This window comes from Abramis brama, assembly GCF_963993115.1.
Source record: "Abramis brama genome assembly, chromosome: 19".
Classification (NCBI taxonomy): Eukaryota; Metazoa; Chordata; class Actinopteri; order Cypriniformes; family Leuciscidae; genus Abramis; species Abramis brama.
Window position 1 is genome coordinate 23,063,073 of NC_139981.1, and position 20,181 is coordinate 23,083,253.

A 20,181-nucleotide genomic window follows, 5' to 3' on the forward strand; every position below is an offset into this window, starting at 1 on the left:
AGACATCAGTCACCGAGCACCGCAAACGAAACACCTTTTACAGTTCCTCCTGAACCAATACAACAAGCTTATGCTGCGTTCATGCCATAAATACTGTAATTTGGAAGAGATGGAAACCTGTGACGTTATACTCTGAGCAGTTCGTGTCTCGAATTTATGCGTTTCAATGGTTCTCTCGTGACGCTTTTGATTGCTCCCTGCTGTACGCGTTCATGTGTTTTGGAGGAGGCGTGTCTTATCTTGTGCTTTTAAAGCTAGCTCGCTATTGCTAGCCTCTCTGAAAATTGCCTACCCAACCTTTAAGTAGGAGGAGTTCCTTAAAAAAGTTTTAACATTGTTGATCTGTGGTAGCTTGACAAGCCAGACCCACATCAAGATGTTGGGTCTGGGAACACACCATTGGCAGGGCTCAATCCGAGGGACGGGATGAACGATTGTCTTTCAAATTCCCTCTGCACGCAATAGGATAGCGCTACAACCAACCAGAGCGTTTTCCCACCAGCAGAGCTAGGTGACATACTTTTGCCGTATCCGGTCATAAAACTCTGAACACATCTTCCTTTTTTAAGAATGACTTCAGTGCCGTTCTTTGTTCTTTTCTCAAAGAAAAGCTTAACTCCAAGTCTTCCAGAGTCGCGGCCAAAGCCGATTCGAAAGACCCATCTTCTTTGTTTTCAAGTAGCAGGGGATTCACGCGGAACCGTCGCAACTCTGCCGTCATTATGTTAAGCCCACCCACCGACTCTATACACGATGTGATTTGGCCTGACTAGAGTTTGTTTTTTCCAGCTCGCAAGCCAACGGAGAGTTGCTAGACGACCTAGGGTGCGTCTAGATTTCTCGGCTAGATCTGTGGTGCTTTAAAAACAAACTTGGCTCAACCAATGGCATGAGTTGTGTTTAATCTTTAATTGCCGAAATAGGGGAGCATTTGTAAAACCTGTTTGAAAACAGTCATTACTTTTGTGGTTCCTTTTTGGTGACACTAATGGTGCAGAAATGAAATGGTGCCTTTGAAGATGAGCATTAAACCTTTGTCTTTTCACTGATATTGGAAAAAATAAGCTGTTTCCGTATGCTCTTTTGCGGGGAAAAAATAATTACGGAATTAATTAACCTCCTGATCCTTTTTTATTGCTCATTGAGGAAATTGTGAGACATTCTGGAAGCACTTACAGGTCTTTTGTGTGAAATCCCTCAGTCAGTGTCCTGGCTCAAGACAGACTCTTTGTTCTTCAGAAGTTAAACTGGGAGGGTTCGACTCATGCTTGATGTGTTTTGAATCCATTTCTCTGTCACACCTATTTTAATTTTCTCACAAATGAATGTTGGAGTGAAAAATGGCAAAGTAACAATTTGTGTGGGGTTTTTTTCATGTCAGTGTGAGGCTTAATTGCTTAGGGGTTTTGTTAAAGCAGGTAAAAATGAACATGCCGTAGGCAAACTCTCCTACCCTCTTTTGTTTTCTTTGTGAGGGTTTATGAGCCTGCACACTCTAGTCTGCATGAATCGTCTGCTCTACTCAAAAACTGTTTACATACTTTTTCAAGATACAAATTTTGTATAAACACAGACATCCATATGGCGCTCAACTGTGCCCTAATTCCTCTTCAGAAGCTGATCTATTCACATGTTTGTGTAGAGAACAAGAGTATACAGCAGGCCTTGTGCATAAAGGCCATCATCATTAAATGGTTTTAATGCCAAAAAGAGAATATAACTGAAAGAATAAAGAATAGACACAAACTTGGGATGTTTAAAAATTCAATGTCTTCACATGTATACTTGAAATAAAACAAATCTGATAGGCATTAATGAGGTTAGAAAAAATTGCATGGTTAATTATTCTTGCTTATATTTTTTTTAGTAGTTTTATTGTTAAAACTTAATATTTACTAGTATTTTTTTGCATTTCATTATACTATTTTAGGTAATGTAAATGCATGTGCAGGACATTGGCTCGGAAATTTACTGATTACACAGGTGGTATAAATGTAGGTAGGATACAGTTTAGTTATTTTGTCAATAAATATCAGTATTTAATCACTATAGACTGAGTGACACATAACGGAAATCCATGTTTTGCCCTCAAATGCCTTTCATACAATGAACAATACACGGTATGTTACTATGATTTCATCCATGAATCTAGATATAGACTGTCTAAAGCACTGGATGCAGGTGTCAGACGGTGTGATTGCAGATGGATGCTGTATTTTGGTGATAGTGAACCTCCTTTCTCTTGCCTTTATGAGGGTGTTGTCTCCTCAAACGCACATGATTAATGTACTCTGGGCTTTAGCCAGACTCTGTTGTGCAACACAGACATGGTCTATTGACTGTATCTGAATCATGCAGATATCACGAAAGGGCTGCTTAAACTCATGTGAACTGCTTTATATTGTGATGGTTGAAATAGATTCATATTTCTCTGGCTGCCCCAACCTTTTCTTTTTTTTCTTTTTTGCAAAAGACAGCTTACTAATCCTTGGATGTGTGCAAGGCAGGACAGTCTCAGTCACATGGAACAACACACGTTAACATTTAGACTGGCATACACTGCAGATACCGGTATTCATTACAGTTAATGAAAATGCTAAATTAATTGGCTAAAGTTGAATTAATTTGTTTTGTTCTACAGTTGCGAAATGATTATCTGATCCAAGTGTCAATGAAAAGAATCAGCAGATGATTTACTATTTTGGTGTTTCCTTTAAAATATTGTGACATATCATGCATTCTATTATATAACCTGAGTTTTGCTTTCCTGTTTATTTCAGTATTTTAGACATTTAATTAATATACTTAGAAATTAATAGTTAATTAATAGACTTTGGAGAAAGAAAGAAAGAAAGAAAGAAAGAAAGAAAGAAAGAAAGAAAGAAAGAAAGAAAGAAAGAAAGAAAAAGAAAGACACATAGATGTCCATATCAGGACTGTTTGTCATTGAATATTCTCATATAAAGCCTTATATACAGCATGCTATTTGGTACATACACAGCATTTAATTTGTAAACTTGTTTGACCTCACAGTAATACTATCCTTCTCAAACAAGGGACTGCAGACTTTTCAAAACAGTCTGTCTGACACTGTTGTTCTTCATGAAAATGACCTGCACGTCTTGCATGTGACGTCACAGAAGTTAGATAACAAGATGACTTGATATTTAAATTGTTAAACTGTAAAGGCACGTTCACACCAAGAGCGATAGCTGTAAAGATGACTAGGCTATAACGATAACTATATGACTGTCACACCAGCAGACGATAACGTTCTGTTTCTCTGTTCTGTTATCGTTATAGTTGTGGTGTGGAGTGGGCTATTCTTATATATTTAGAACGATTTTCAGAACTATCTTTATCGTTATCGTTTCTGGCGTGAACAGGCCTTAATTCTGACTTTATTATTAATAAATATTTAGTATTATTTCTTAATAACAAATCGTCCTTGTGTGTAATTTAAGTGTTTGTATTCAAACTTTATTTTAACCTTCAATATTAGGCTATTTTAGGCTATTGTAGCCTATTAACTGACTTCTGTAGTTTACAGCATTAGTTCAAAATATGTTTTTTTCCTTGAGAAAATTTTCCATCTACTGTCCCTTATTTCGAAGCCATCCAAAAATAATCAATATCGCATCAAATTGAATCGGAATCGCTAGTTGGATCGAAATGCAATGGAATTATGCAATTTGTGTCAACATCCAGCCTTCCTTTTAAAAAAACATTCAATTAAATTTAGGCTACTGAAAGTCAGCCAATCTGAGATTAGAGTACTAACTTTATAATTACATAATTATGTTTCTACTCCAATTCGTGTTTTTGAAATAGGCTATAGGCTAAACATTTAAATGGTTGCCATCATAACTTTTATAAAAACGGATGTATTCAAACATATTCTAGGCCTACATTAGGCCTAAATATTGAAGAACAGTAAAAATTATAAGGCTATGTGATATGGTGCATATATTTAGCAAAATGTTTCTCTCTAGAGTTCATTATTGTAGCTGACTAGCGAGTATCTCCAGTAGCCTTGATCACTGAATGGCTTTTCTGAGGTAAATGCAACAATCAAGTGACATTGTGTATTTCCAACCCAAGTTGAAACACTGAATGGGCGATTGCATGAGACATTGATACATATTTTTGTAAGTTGTAGCCTACTGATTCTTTTCACATACCTTCTGGTGTTCATTCATGTTCAGTTCATGCTGTAACTAGCAGTAAATCGGAAGGGATGATCAGTTCACGAGCGCTTCGTGCTTGACATCTGAGGCGACAGCGATCTGCTACGCCACATTAAAAAGCGCCAACACGGTATGTTTGAATTATGTAAATAAAACGGACAGAATTTGAAATCTGACCCTTTGTTTCATATCTAAAGAAACAAAGTACAACGCTTATTATGATTTATTGGATGGCATGGCAAGCACCATTCCGTTCATTCATCAGTTGAAAACAGGATAGACAAAAAAAATATTCTTGGGATTTAAGAGGCGGTTCATAAGAAACATAGTCAGTATGGCCTCAGTAAAAGATTTAAAATTTAATTGATTATGTTCATGTACTGAGGGTATTTTCATTGGCGTTTATCTGTATGACAGGTTGTCACATGTCAAGCCATAATCCACAAAGAATCTTTTGATCATTGCTTCCTCTTAAATGATTGCCTTTAGGTCATTAATCTCCATACTTTGTGTTGACAAACCCTCTTAAGCTTAACACTTTTGCGGTTAGATTGCCTCAGACACAAGATAGTTTTTTTCTTTTTTTCTAAAACCTACTGTAACTTTATTAAACATGTATTTTTTTCTGTACAGGACAGTGACTTTTAGAGTGGATTTAATTTAGGCATTGGATTTAAAGTCAACACATCTATACAGTGTATTTTTCAAGTGATGTAAATAAACAAGAACTTTAATCAGTGACAAATGCTAACAGAAAAAACTTCCCAAACTAGTACTCCTATTTCAAAGCATTTTAGTAACCTCTTTAAACACTTAAAAATGCAGATGCCTTTGCATTAGATAACAAAAACTACACCAAATTAATATTAAGTGGCATTCAGTCATGCAAAGCAATTAATTAATGGAAGATTGTTAGGTTTTAAATTAGGCTATACAATTAAAAAGTCATTTGGACACTTTCTGACTTTGTCAAGTGTTAGTGGAATATGTGCATCCACTAAATCTGTTTTCAGATGCCACTTTTCTAGTTTGATTTGTCATCTAAAGCAATGAAACTAATAGATTTTAAGTGTGCATTACATTTGCACTGTATAACATCACAGGTATGACAACAAATAAGAGAAAGTCCATTTAGTGAATTGTCTTTGCTTTGGCTTAATGTCATTATTGAAATTATTGAAAATCACATTCCTCTTTTGGTTTCATGGTCATTCTACAGTTTATTATGTTTTCTGTCTTTATAATCCTGCTGGAGGAATAGCATTGTTTGCTGTGTTCTCTTCTGCATAAATGCACTTTGGCTGTTCGTGTCTCCACAGTCACTTTCTAGCTTTGATAAATCAGTACATGCCACCACTTAAATTGTTTCCTGAGATCCACGGCTGGAAGCAGAACATGTAAGGATAGCACGGGAATGACTGGTAAAAGGGAGGAACAGACGGACTGGGAAGCTCCTCTGCGTTATATTGCCTCTGGTCGTTTCTCACCAGTACTTTCACTGCCACTCTCTTTGCTAGGGCTGTTGTGGGAGTCGTCGCGAGCTCGGCTGCCATTTGTCGCCGTTTAGTTTTGTATCTCCTGTTCTGGAACCAGATCTTCACCTGTGTCTCGGTCAGTTTGAGCGCTCCTGCCAGGTCGGCCCGCTCTGGGCCAGACAGGTATCGCTGCAGGTTAAAGCGCCGCTCCAGCTCGTACACCTGTGCATGAGAAAACGCTGCCCGGGACCTTTTCTTGCTCGATTTGGAGTGGTTTTCTTCAAAGTTGCAGCTCTGTGCTTTCTGTTGGTCCATGTTGTGATCTGTATAGATGGACAGAAACAGGTTTAGGCTCTGTTCTTGCTGTAGACCATGTGATGAATTAAAAAAATAGTCCTACAATTGACCAGTGACCATTTAAGAACTTAATAGGCCTACCACACATAATGTGGACTGGTGTGTATTTGAGGAGATATTTACTGTAAAACAATGAGAATTTATTTTAGAGGAGACCAGGGAGTGTTCTTTGTTTCAACTTCTGTTATGTGTCTTAAATATATATATATATATATATATATATATATATATATATATATATATATATATATATATATATATATATAAACTGTGTAAATTAATGTAAAGTACAAAACATTCTGTTTTTTTTAATCCCACTACACTATAATTTAAAACATGGGTATTATAAATGTTGTGATTTAATTTATTGTGCTTTTATTATGATTTATTATCCTCCCATTTAATTTTAAACACTTTAATTCAAAATGGTCACAATATTTTTTGTAACTTTACAAAAAACTAACAGAAAATAAAATTGGAAACAAATACAGAAATACATAAAACATAGGCTAACAATGAAAAATCATAACTAAAAGAGTAGTTTGTGCTGGTATCAATATTTCTTGTTTTGTTTTAAATGTGAAAATCTTGTGTTTGCAAATTAAACAGGAGAATCTGCTAAAGTTGGTGATCCCAGTTTTATCCTTTAATGTTGACTAAAAAAAAGCATAAATCTAATTATATTTCTCTTTGTAAAAACATTTAGAGGTAAAAAAAAAATAAAATAAAAAAACGCTTTAAAGCATAATTTCATGTCTGTCTTATAGTTAGATTTGTGATGGATGACAGAACTGGTATCATGTGAATTAGCAGTTTATTTTATTTATTTTCCTTTTGAACCCATAAATATTAAACAAAAATAAGACAGTGTATATACTATATATTTGCCACAACATATATTTGCTGGGGTTTTTTTAGGCTTTAAAAGAGGTTAGCTTTTGCTATTATACGAATTGTATGCAATTGTATCTGCATTTTTTTATATTTGTGCCGTTTTGAATTAAAATGTTGAAACTGAAATTGAGTGATGCGTGTTTTTGTTTTTGTTTTTTTTATCACAATAAATTAATTCATGAAGCTTAAAATGTCAGGTACTGGCAACAGCACTCTTTGCATTGACGTTAATGTACATATTTCATGCATAGCCCCATGTTTTTTTCTAAAATTTAGCAGACAAATATTATAGCCTACATTATATTTTGTACGTATAGTGAAAAAAAAAAAACAAGTTACAATTTTGAAACCAAATGTTTTACAACGCTGCCCACTCCCCGTATAGGCTATAATACAACATATGCTATAGGCTACGTGAAGTTCTTTTAATTTCTCACCGTGTCGTCTTTCTAGTGAGTTGTCTTCTCCTCCTGTTGACTCTTCCTCGCATGAATGTTGGTCAGAGGATGATGAGTCCAGCACGAGCACACAGGAAGAGATGCGCCTTTGCGCGCTCTCAGCTCCAGCGTTCCCGGCCGGCAGCGATGAGCTGGAACAATCCCGCGCTTCTGCGTATTCCTCATCAAGACGGCAATGTTTCTCGCAATCAAGTCCTCGGTTTAATATGTTGTGAATGGAAAAGGAGTTGCGGTTATTCGCCATTTAAAACATTTACATAAACTGCTCGTCAATTTCCGATGACCTGCAGTTTTTGCGCTTCTATCTGGGAAGCTCCTGCGCTTTCATGGCGATGGATTAGTCCACGGTATAATGGGATTCCTCTTTGCGTGTCATTTAATTGTTGCAAAACTTCTTCTGACCCAATCAACAAGCAAAGTGTCAGAAAATGTCATGTGCGCATCAGTCCCCTCTGTTCTCTTTCCAGACGCGGTGCCAATGGGCTTTCTGGAGCGCTTCGCTCCTCCCTCTGAAATAGACGTGTAGAAATAGAAAACCTATCGAAATCGGTTTACTGCCACATGCTCTTACTGGCTTTGTTAGTTTGTTTGGACGTTTTTGTGTTTCGGTGACAAAGAAGGATGTTCGAGTGTATAAAAAGGATAAATGTGTTTTAGATTGATTTTAAAATCTAAAATAGGCTAGGCTAGGCTATATGTGACCCTGGACCACAAAACCAGTCAGAAGTAGCACGGGTATATTTGTGGCAATAACCACCAATATGGGTCAAAATTATCGATTTTTCTTTTATGCTAAAATTCATTAGGATATTAAGTAAAGATCATGTTCCATGAAGATATTTTGTAAATGTCCTACCGTAAATATTTAAAACATTTATTTTTGTGAGTGAATGCAGCACAATCGCGAACATAAATGGACAACTTTAAAGGAGATTTTCTCAATGTTTCGATTTTTTAGCACCCTCAGATTCCAGATGTTCAAATTGTTGTATCTCGGCCAAATATTGTCCTATCCTAACAAACCATACATCAATGGGAAGCTTAGCCGATGTATTCAGCTTTCAGACGATGCATAGGCTATACAGCTCAATTTAAAAAAATGATGCATTCTAGTAGCCTATGCATTCTAGTATTTATAATACGTTTTTGAAAAACATTTAAAAAAAAACAACATTTATAACATTTTCTAAAAAACAACAGCAAAAAAATAACAACTCTCAAGTGGTTATAAATAGCCATTAAAATATTCTGGAATTTCACAGGATTTGTCTTGAATTTAAGAATGTAATGTTAATTATAGAAGAGATGCAATCAAGTCATTTTGAATGAATTTCAAAATCTATGTATTTTATTATTTTACATTTACATTGCCCATCAAGTTATTCGATGACTAGAATTATTCGAATTCTTTCCTTTTATTCAGGCTTTCGTTTCTCATCAGATGTAATGCAGTTTCAGGCATGTTCAGTTTTTATTTTTATTTTTATTTTTTATTAATTATATAAGCTGTTATAGGCAATTAGATGTGTGCTTCTTGTCATGTTCTTAATAATTCAAATGATGTTGTTCCAAAACACATTTGTTCTTTGAAACTCAAAATATAACGTTTTTTCCGTCTGTAGAACTGAAACTGTTTCAGCTTTTCTTTCCCCTCGAAATGCTCTTTTGTAAAATTCAAACGTTATCTTATTCTTTTAGTTTTAGTATAGGCTTCTACACTAGCTATATTTATCAAGCATGTTAATGTAATGAGCTATTTATATCTTCAGTGAAACGTAATTTATTTTATAAAATTTCTTTATTGGCAGTGGAATTTTACCTTTGCATCTTGAATTAATTTTTTTTATTTTTTATTATTGCTCTGAATGCTTATTTTTCGTAAATTCTAATTTGTAAAGCACATAAAATGTGGGTTTCGATTTGTCTTTCGCGAAAACGCTCTTTATAGGCTACCTGTATTTTATTTTATTTTTATTTATATTTATTTTTAACTAATGCAAGATTTGTGAAATCTCTCTCGGTTCCTGGCAGGGTTTATAATGAGTTACATAGAATAGAAAATTAGGTCTAGTTTACAGCAAAATTCCTATGAATGTGCGTATTTCGATTCTGTATGAAATTATAAGGTAAATCTCAGTTTGTTATAAAAGATTTTCAAAGCTATTGTTCTCCCGTTAGTGTTCATGAAATAGGCCTACGATTGTAGCGCCTCCATGTGGCCAGCTGGTGTTCATCATCTGCTGTCTGTGTGTTTGAATATCTGGTTGACCACAGGAACCAGCTGCTAGAGATGAATTTCCCTGCATTCCAAAAACGGCACAGCTTTTTTATTTAAAAAAATCGTTTGTGACAACATATGTTATGCTTGCAATAGAGAGGTGACAGCATATAGCCTAGGTGGATTGTACTGATTATGCTTTTAAATGGGAGTGTTTTTACTCACCCTATACTGATTTGGAGCTTTCACAGAATCTAATGCGCTACATATTTGTGCATACCCAGTGTAAAAGACATGTGTAAAGGTATAGGCTAGCAATAGTGAGCTAGCTTTGAAAGCATGAGATCAAATCCTCCCTTCGTCTACAAAGCCACGGCTCCTCCAAAACACATACAGTCGAACCAAAATGTATTCAGACACCTTCAACATTTCTCACATTATCACAGTTTATTCGCTATAGTTTAGAAAACGGTAATAAAATGACAAGAACTCCGAGTTAGCAAATCAGTTGATAGGCTATTTCACTGGTTTTGGCCATCCTTAGCTGTCAGCTGTTAAAGGTGCCTTATGTAAAAATAAATAAATTCATACTCCACATTCCATACCAGATGGGGGCAGTATACCTCCAGAAAGTGAGTTGGTCTACTCTAGAGTATGAATATCTTCAAGCTACTCCCCTTCACCTTTACCAGTGAATATGTTCATATTCGTTTTGTTCATATTACATTTTTATTGTTAGTTTGAATTACATTAATTTGACAGACAGCATTCGCTGATGTTGACCAAGCTAGCGCCAACGTAACCAGAGCTTCCAACTCTCACGCATTAACCGTGAGACACACGCAAACACTTTTCAAACGCTCTCACCCCACACATCAATTTTCTCACGCACAGAAAAATCGCGAAGCAAAGAGGACACGGAGACCGACAGACTAGACAGAGCAGGTTAGTTATGATATAAAAAAATCTCAGCTCTCAGATTCTGTCAATTAAATACCGTTTTGGCGCTTGTAAATGTTACACGACAGATCCCTAGCGCATGTGAACCGATCATCTCTACTAGCTAATAGTAAAAAAATCACGAACACTGAAAGATACAGTAACGTTAGGCTACAACTTACCAAAATGTATTCCTCATACATAATATCGACCAATCAGTGTTTTTTATCATCGTGAAGAGGTCAATAACATAGCTGGAGAACAATTATGTCAGATTTACCTCAGGAAAGCCATTTAATAAACATAATATAGGTCACGTAGTTGGCAAGAAAAAAAGAGCAATAGAGATTGTGCTATGTGTACTATATTACAATACTGTATTTATGAACGTTATATACGTTTATCGAACAGCCTTCGATACATTTCTATGTTATAACTTCCCGAAAATCTACACAAACATATAAAACAAACTTCTAACGAAATACTAACAGCATCTTACTTACCAATCCAAAAGAAATGTTGCAAGTTCGAAGTCAAACCTCATTTTTTTCATGTCCATTAGTTGTCTCCAGCGATGGAAAGCAGTGCCAATGTTTACTCTGGTTCTGTTCCTTTTTTATCATATTTTATTTGAATGTAGTAGTGGGCTGTAGGCTACTTTCCACACGATTGACATCAGGTTCAAGTACGCCCACAAGCCGTGCGAGTTATTCGTGTATTGCATGTTTGGCTGGTGGTTATGTTGCCGGCATACCGCCTCCCATGGCCGAAACTGGTATTACGACACCTGTCGGGCCGTGGCTATTAATGCTAATGCTAATTCAGGTTGATATCTCTGCAGCACTATAACTTGACATTTTTTTAATGACATCATCGCCCTTATTTCTTCTCATTCTTTTGATGCATGTAGCTCATTTTTTGGATATTTTTACCTCAATTTTTACATAAGGCACCTTTAAATTTAAGTAGCCTACACAATTAGATAATACCAATTTACGTCAACAAATTACCAAGCAATGCTTAATTTTGTTCAGTCTGTGGTGTAAAAAGGTCGCATTAGCAATTAAAGAAAAAACATGTAGGCAAAACATGGTCAGGTCAAAGTGTCTGAATCATTTTTGGTCCCAATATTTTATACATTTTACTGGTAGTCCACTGTATGACGAATGTTTGGGTATAATATGTCACAGATTACTTTATTTTGCTATCCTCAATTACATAAATGAACTATAGCGTCCTGTATCCACTAGTAAAAAAAAACATCAACAATTATATCTGGTGTCTGAATAATTTTTGGTTTGACTGTAAATGCGTGTGCAGGGAGCAAACAAAAGCGTCACGAGAGATGGCGTTAAACTACCTCATATCTCAAAGCACATGACATTACAATAATAATGAACATAAACAACTTAAAGAGCATTGACCTGTACCACCTGACTGCTGCAGATTCATTTCTTTGTTGATAGTATTTCCACTGAAACGCATAAATTCGAGTCACGAACTGCTCAGAGTATAACGTCACGGTTTTCATCTCTTTCAAATTACAGTTGGCGCGAAGCTTATAAGCTTGTTTTGGTTCAGGAGAAACTGTAAAAGGTGGCTGGCTGTTTTGGTGCACGTGCTGATGAAGTGTGATGTGACGAGTAACGCAGAATGCACAGAGGTATGAAAATACATAGGTTGACAGGCAGGCAGGACATCATATCATTGCATTCGGGCCAAGTGAAATGATGTGACGAACATTTTATTGTCATATAACTTCCACAGGCACATATAGGCTAAATACATTTAGTGATTGCTGTCAGATAGGCTATGTGAAGAGTCTTTCCACCAGTATAACAAAAATAGGCTATCAACAAATCACCTACCCTAAAAGTTCATTCTTTAAGACAGAAATATGACAAAAACTTATGGCGTTTGTATATATTTGGTCTAATGTCTAATAGCTCTCAAACCAAACTAAGCCAGATTTTGTAAGTGGTTCGTGTTTAAAACAACTTTTAACAGGATGCCATTCTTTTGTTTGCACTTTCATGGTCAAGCAAATAAATATTACTCTGCTTTTGTTTATGTTGACTAGCTATATCGCCATATTGGGAGGTCTGAAATGTTGTAGGCTAAGTGTTTTTCACTCTGAAGAAACATTATAATTCATCAGGTCAGTTACACAGAAAAATCATCCGGAGGTTGCACATCAGATTCAGTGGCCAAGTTTATTTTTCTACTTGTTCAGATGTTTCTGAAGAATACAATTAATTTATGGTCAAACAATTGAAAAAAGGTCAACTTTCACATTAATCATATTACCAGGACCCTAAATAAACAATTACAATCATGACATGACACTTTATTTCTAAACTTTCTTGTATTTTGTGTAAATGTTTAACATTGACCAGAACAAAAAGTGTGTTTGGATGGGAGATCGGAAGTGACGTGACCAGCAGGGGGCGCTTTTCACCCTGTAACACCCAGTGTAAAGGTGCTGACAGTTTAAATTACATATAACACTCAAAGCTGTGGTACTCAACCTTTGTGGATTTCTCGTAAGATATGCCATTTATCACACAAGAGATTTTTTACTAAATCAAGACCTGCTATAATCCTTTATCTGCAAATGTATTTCCTCCCCATAAACGCAGACGAGTTGTTCATTATTATTTATGGTTAAAGTTGTGATGTTTGAGATCAGTGTGAGATCACAACATTCAAATGCTGTGATTTGTGCTTATGCTGCTGTGTTCATCACACACTCACCCTTTTCCACTTTTATTTCAATTTAACCATTGGTTTCAATGTTAATCTATGCTAATTGTCATCACTTTAATGTTTTTTTAAATTTCACGCGGCTTATTTACTTTATCTCTCCTTGTCCTCCATAGACAATCATTTGTTTTTCCTGGTTTGCAGTTCAGAAGATGGATCCATTGGCCTTATAGCTTTGACCTCGTGTTCTCTTGAAATCATTTTTGTGCTCTAAATCAGCTTTTCCTTCCTTTTCTTATCTATCTACAGTCCATATAGATATTTTCCCCCCATCCTAGATGATTTAGGAAGTCTGATCATTTTAGGTAAGATTTGTAGTTGGAACAGGGAACATTCTCAGAACTGTGCTATAACGTTCTGGCAAGGTTCTCTCAAAGTTACGAACAAACGTTTTTCCAGTAACGTTAACGTTTCTTCAAAGTTATCTCTTTATTAATGTTCTCAAAACGTTAGCACAAAAACAAAACATAGCCTAGCTACATTGTCCATGTAACGTTTTTCCTCAATCGTTTTAGATGGACGTTAAATGTTACTTTTTGTTTCAGAATGTAGAGAGAACTTTCAAAAATAACAATCCCATAATGCTTGCAAAATGAAATATTCCCTTAACGATTCATTACAAAAAAAAACAAAAACTGGCCGTTTTGAGCGTTGAGAACATTCAGAAACATTTTAGCAAACCGTTCTTAGAACATGTTTTTGTTAGCTGGGATAACAGTGAATAAGTTCAGAATTATAAAACTGTTAGGCTATAAATATTATCAGGCTATAATAATATTGGTAACACTTTATTTCACGATGTCATTGTTACATGTAGTTACTATAGTAATAACTATTAATTATGCATATTACATGCAACTAACCCTGAACCAAAACAAACCCTAATGTAGTTAATATTACTCAGTACTTGAATGTATAATTACAATGTAATAAATACGCCTTAAAATAAAGTGTAACCATAATATTTTACATTTTAAATGTGGTCAAGCCAACAGAGTTACCCATAGCTGATTTTTAACAACAGATGAAATCTGACTATCTAATATTTGGCCCTATGACACACTGTTTCTGGGAACTAACCACACCCTCTCCTGATATTCGTCCAGAAATCCTTTCTATAGATTGATATCTGTAGTCCAGCACTCTGTATAGCGGCTCATCCTGAGGCATCGCCGCCGTGTCGCCATGAGTATTTACACTGAAGTGTCTGGCCACTTACCCTGACAGCAGGTATGTCCAATGGGAGCTGTTCATTCTTGCTATTAGTAGAGACAAACCCCCGGTGACTATGTTTACTTTTCTATTAATCTTCATTATTAGAGTGGGAGCTCTGGTGAACCCGTGAATGGACTGAAGGATAAACGAGTTACGCCATGCGTAATGGCCGAACATATAGGCCTACTTGTTTCCATCAAAGCTTTGTGTTTATTAATACGAAATCAAAATGATGCATTAGCAACTGAAATTCAGTTACTCCAATGAATCACGCCATTTCATTTGTTTAAATAGTTTTTAAAAAATATATACTTCCGTATGATCTTATAATGATGTTTACTGATATTGTTTCTTTACTTGTGTGCATCGATGCCGAATTTAGTCCCAAACTTTGTTTCCACAACGCTAAAATTGCTAAGTGCACTAATGCTGACATGTTTTGTCAAGTTATAAATCGATCCGCGTGGTAACATCCAAATTAACAGTTTTTACTAAAAATCATATGATCAATAAATTATGACAACATATGGTTTTACATTGCTTTAACTCATCAAAAAAAGTTAAGCAATTTTCAACTTTTTTATGTTATACAAGATTCAACACATTTTTCAAGTCAGTTTAATGTAATTTCAGTTGAAATGTCTTAAAATCCCAAGTTGATTGTACTTAAAAATGTAAGGCAGCATTTTTTTTTTAAAAAAAAAGTGTAATTAACTTTAATAACTCGGATTGATTTCATGAAGATTTCACAGTTGAAAGTATTTTTTAAGAGTCAGGATACAGTAAAAAAAAAAAAAACAAAAAAAACATTAAGGTAAAAATTTTGCAGTGATTCAAATCTTTCGAGATAAACGCTTGTAAGTGTGATTAAACACGATGTGTCATTATAGACTCATCAGCTACATCCTATTACAACATGCAATGCCTTTTGCAGACAGGCTTTACTTGAGAAGATTGGGACCCGCCATTGGAGGACGAAGAAAGAAAGAGGAGGACGGAGAGAGTGGGAAATGATATTCAAATCTCCCAGCATTGTTTGTTATATTTGAAACCAATTTCAGATCACGTATTTATTGTGAAATTGTTATTACTCAAAATATGTCATACCTCAAATGCAGTTAGACATGCTTATCAAAATAGACCTATAAACTTGTATCTTCTTGTCTGACTTGGTCAGTTTATTGAAATATCGATTTAAATCAGTTTTATACCAGTACGATTTATTCTCTGCTATAGTGTGCATTGGCTCTCTACAAATCAAGTTATTGTCGTTTATTTTATGAACTCTTTGTCTTTAAAAAACTGAGGAACAAAAGTGAATGATCGATTTAATTGTGCGCGTATTCATTTATGAAACGTCCGAGTCTCTCGTTAATATACGAACATATTCAATTGCTATTTAAATAACGATTTGTTTCGGAGACTTTTGAAATGCGCATTATAATATTTTAATTTCATAATCAAATAAAACCTATTTCATACACGTCGTTTTGTTTAAAATACATTTTACCATGAACGAAACAGTTTAAATGAATAGATGAATAAATGAATTTTGACTGGTTATTAGGTTATTGCTCATATTAGCTATAGCCATACCATTCGGAGTATGTTGGGGGAAATATCAGTATTTAGAATTTTGTCTGCACCTCTTATTGAAACTTTTTTTTTATTGCGTCTTGATTATTATGTCTTTGATTTCTAGCCTACCACTCGCTCTCTTCTTTCAAATTAAATGTTGTAACTTAAATGTCCTTTAAAACTAGACTCTTATATATCCGTGTCTCAAATAGTAAATATTTTTAGCAGGACTTTTAAAAAATAAAGTTTACTGTTTTTATTCTTTCAATGTAGGTTTGCACAAAATCATCACACACACCTGATTGTCAATATTCGTAACATTTCTTAGGTAATAACTTTTCATCTATAAGTGCAATGAATGAAAAAACAAATGTCTCTGAGTATGGATACAATGGTGCCAGTCTAAAAGTTAGACCCGCGAATGTTCAGGGAGTATGTTGTCCAAATAGGTGGTCTAAATTGCAATGAATATTCATGTGCATTCGATCAGCCATCATGGAAAGAAATTCGCTCATGTTTATACTGAAAAGGTAGACTATACACGACCCTAGGCCTATAAAACATGGCTAACTTGTGTATATTGGAAAGTTGTCATTTATTTACAGACGGCTGGGTTGCAATGCCACTACCATGCCCGAATCCCCTGCAGAGTCCCTTGGCACGCGGACACGGGGGTCCCTTGTGATGTTTGAGGTTGAGAATATGTTCCGAGGTTGTTCAGACTCATGCTCATCAGCGCGTTAGTGGATGTGTTAGCCGGGAGAGGTGGAAGGCTTGGGTATGTACAGCTGTAAGGGTTTGTGTAAGCGGCGTTATTATAAGACGAATAGCCGTTATATGTGTACGGGCCTGGGTTCACCGCGTACGTGGCGTTGTAATTCTGCGATCCCGTTAAACACGGTTTGCCATCCCGGACCAGGACAGGCACCGCCACTCTCCTGGGCGGCGGCGGGTGATGGTGTCCTGCCATTTCCAGTGTTTTGTCTTGACGCTGTCGCTTGCATTTGTATCTGCGGTTCTGGAACCAAATTTTGACCTGCGTCGATGTCAGTTTCAGGGTACTCGCCAAATGTTCTCTCTCAGGAGCCGATAAATAGCGCTGTTGTTTGAAGCGCCGCTCGAGCTCAAAGACCTGCGCCTGACTGAAGAGCACCCGCGGCTTCCGACGCGTCCTCTGCCGCTGAGCGCGCTCCGTGTCCGAGTGCGCCTCGCCCTCACACTCCGGGGATCTGAGGATGGCACCGCAGCTTTCTAGAAAAACAGGAGACAACAAAGATCCAAAGCGAATCCGGTTAACTCTTACTTAACGTGATTCATACAAGAATTCCCTTGCATAAAAATATAGGCCTATGTATTGCGCATTACACGAGCTGAGTTTGCCTTTATACAAGTCTCTGTCACTCACAGACGAAATCACCCAGACTGTGCATCGTTTCAAAAATAATGTACAATAAAATTAAACTTAAAGTATATTAGCAAGATATGTAAAATACAGTCCCTAGCTATACACTGTAAAAAAATATATTTTCATGATTTGTTATCACAAATTTTTTTTTCTTTTGTCAAATCAACCTAGATAATGTATGTAGTTGAAATAACATATGTTGATTAAACCAATCTCCTTCATTGCATACTCATTTTTTTTCAATAACTCAAAATTTTAAGGCAACCAGGTTACTTTTTTAAGTTAAACCAACAATATTTTTTTACAGCGTAGTAAAACTTGATCACTACCTTAAATCAACTAGAGAGTTATTGCAAATTATGAATATGTGCAGCGGTCAATAGATTAGTCATATAGTGCAATAAATACTGTAAGTGGTCAGTCAATGTCATATATATATAGGCCTATATTTATGCATACAATGTCTTTGACAGGGTAAACAAAAAGAAAAAAAGAAAAATATAATACGATCATTCTAAATTTCACAACATGCAATATTCACATTAAATATTAGGCTATATAAATAATACAGCTTCATCATAATTGTTTAACTTGAATATAATTACACTTTAACGAGGTTATTTGTTTTGACTTGCATTGAAGACGTATTAAAATAGGCCTACGTTTCAAAGTCGCTTTTTATACAATCACAAAACAAAAAAAGTTTTTTTCTTTGATTTTTTTTCCTTTTCAAACCTATAATTTAACTTATTTGTCCCATTTTTGTGAAAGGTTGATAGGCCTGTTTCATGCATTTTAATGCTAGTCAATACAAATAATCTATTTATGATAAAGCTGCATGATTCATGCCATTTTTAATATTTGTCAAAAATAATAATAACAACATTGCAGGCTACTAAACAACAAACATAGCTAAGTTGACGCTTTGAATTATTCAGAATTTCTTCCTATAATATTCAGAGACACGTGCAATTCGAACTCCTCGTGCAGTTTCGAAAATTCAAATTCATTCTCGTCAGTTGCAAAACACAAAATCACCCACTCGTTTCGTGGTCCTCAAGTTCATCTTCAAGTTTAGTGTCGACGTGTCCCAGGCCCGGATGGACGAACATCGGAGGGGAAAGGCTGCTCTCCACTAAACTATCCTGCATGGAGAGAGAGTTCAGAAAAGACATCTTCTCCTCGTTCTCAGAGAAGCCGGGGCTGTCTCCACCTCCGAGAAAACAGGATGATGGTGCCTGAAATCTGTCCCGCAGTTCCGGATGCAGAGATTGAAGGTGTCGAGACTGTTGCTCCAGTTTCAGTATATCCTTCACAGAAAACGGCGTTGATGTAGCCGGGCTCGGAAGCATCATCAGGCGCTGTTGGATTACATCTACAATGTTATATTCCTGATTCAACCGGCAGCTTCGAGAAGCAAAGCCCCTGTTGAACAATTGTTTAGATAAGCAACAATTTCAAGTAAACATACCTAAACGTGTCGATTAATCTCCCATTGTGTCATGGCTGCTTGATTTGCATGAAGAGAGGTGAGGACCCGCCACTCGTCGGCGTGAAACTGTTGTGTGTGTGTTTTCTTGGAGTCCGGCAGCACAAGGCAGTTCTTCTGCCCGGTGATGTCACGTTACCGGGGCGGGATGTAATGATCCTTCCTACAATCCACAGAGGAAACGCATATACGCTTTCATACCAGCAGAAAAACAGCCCCTAATGTCACACGATACTTTTTCGATATAGCTACAGCGTAATTATTTATGCATCCTTTTAAAAAAGAAAGGTTCTTCAACGGTTCTTAAATTCTGGGGGGGAAAACAAACATATCATGAACATAGCCTACACAATTTTGAGTTTGTTATACGATTCTTTGGAGATTAAAAAAGTCTTTATATCACATTCTAGTTTTTTTCCCCCTTTCAGATCAGTATTGATTATGGTTTCTAAACTAGAAAAAGTTATTTATGGAACACCCATTTAGGTTCTAATCGGAACCCTTTCATAACAGTGTGTCTGGATAATTCCAGTGTGTCTTGAATCATTTCGAATGCAGTAGACTTGAAATAGAAAACAGCTCAAGAATAAATCCCCCCAACATGCAAGGTCCTTATGGAAATGTAAATCATGTTAAGTGATTCAGTCATGCTTTTAAGCTCAATGCAAATTCATCTGTTCTGCACAATTTAAAAAAACAAAAAACAAAGACTTTGACCATGTTTAGACTGAAGATGTTTTCTTTACCATACACTCTTAATAATTTACATGTGCACCAAAAAGAGATACCATAGGATAACCTGAAAAGAACTCAAAAAGTAGAGGTGCTTTAAAGAACCCATAATACTCATATATTAGGACATCAAGAGTTTTATGTTATATAATTTCCAATGAAGCATAGCCTACCTCAATACATAACCACCAAAAAAGGTTCTTATGAAGAGACTGAGGCCAAGTTGCTGATGATAATTAAAGAACTATTAACTTATTTGTATTACTTATTTGTTATTAACGCATATTCTGTGAGTTTTGTCTGGAGTGGACGCTTATCCTGGTGCTGCTATTATCCCATTTAAATCTGACCTGCACCACACTTGTGTGCCATTAGACAGTCAAGCTGGAGCAAAAACAGCTGCAGACCTTTGACAATTAAGAAGCAAGCGGATTTAAACATAACTTTGTTTGTCTGTGAGAGACAAATGGT

General features: G+C 35.9%; 2 protein-coding genes across 2 annotated transcripts; both read right to left on the reverse strand.

Moving 5' to 3' along the window:
* Positions 1 to 4,773: 4,773 nt before the first annotated feature.
* nkx3.3 (NK3 homeobox 3) lies at positions 4,774 to 7,832 on the reverse strand. The gene is made up of 2 exons (XM_084093927.1): positions 7,351 to 7,832; positions 4,774 to 5,985 (listed from the first exon to the last, which is right to left on the reverse strand). The coding sequence occupies exons 1-2, from the start codon at positions 7,613 to 7,615 to the stop codon at positions 5,528 to 5,530; spliced, it is 723 nt and encodes a 240-aa protein (XP_083950053.1). The 5' UTR covers positions 7,616 to 7,832; the 3' UTR covers positions 4,774 to 5,527.
* A 7,292-nt stretch (positions 7,833 to 15,124) lies between these two features.
* Positions 15,125 to 19,112, reverse strand: nkx2.3 (NK2 homeobox 3). Its single transcript, XM_084093102.1, has 3 exons — positions 18,961 to 19,112; positions 18,532 to 18,850; positions 15,125 to 17,335 (listed from the first exon to the last, which is right to left on the reverse strand). Exons 2-3 carry the CDS (start codon positions 18,842 to 18,844, stop codon positions 16,710 to 16,712), a joined length of 939 nt encoding a protein of 312 aa, XP_083949228.1. The 5' UTR covers positions 18,845 to 18,850; positions 18,961 to 19,112; the 3' UTR covers positions 15,125 to 16,709.
* Between the last annotated feature and the right edge of the window lie 1,069 nt (positions 19,113 to 20,181).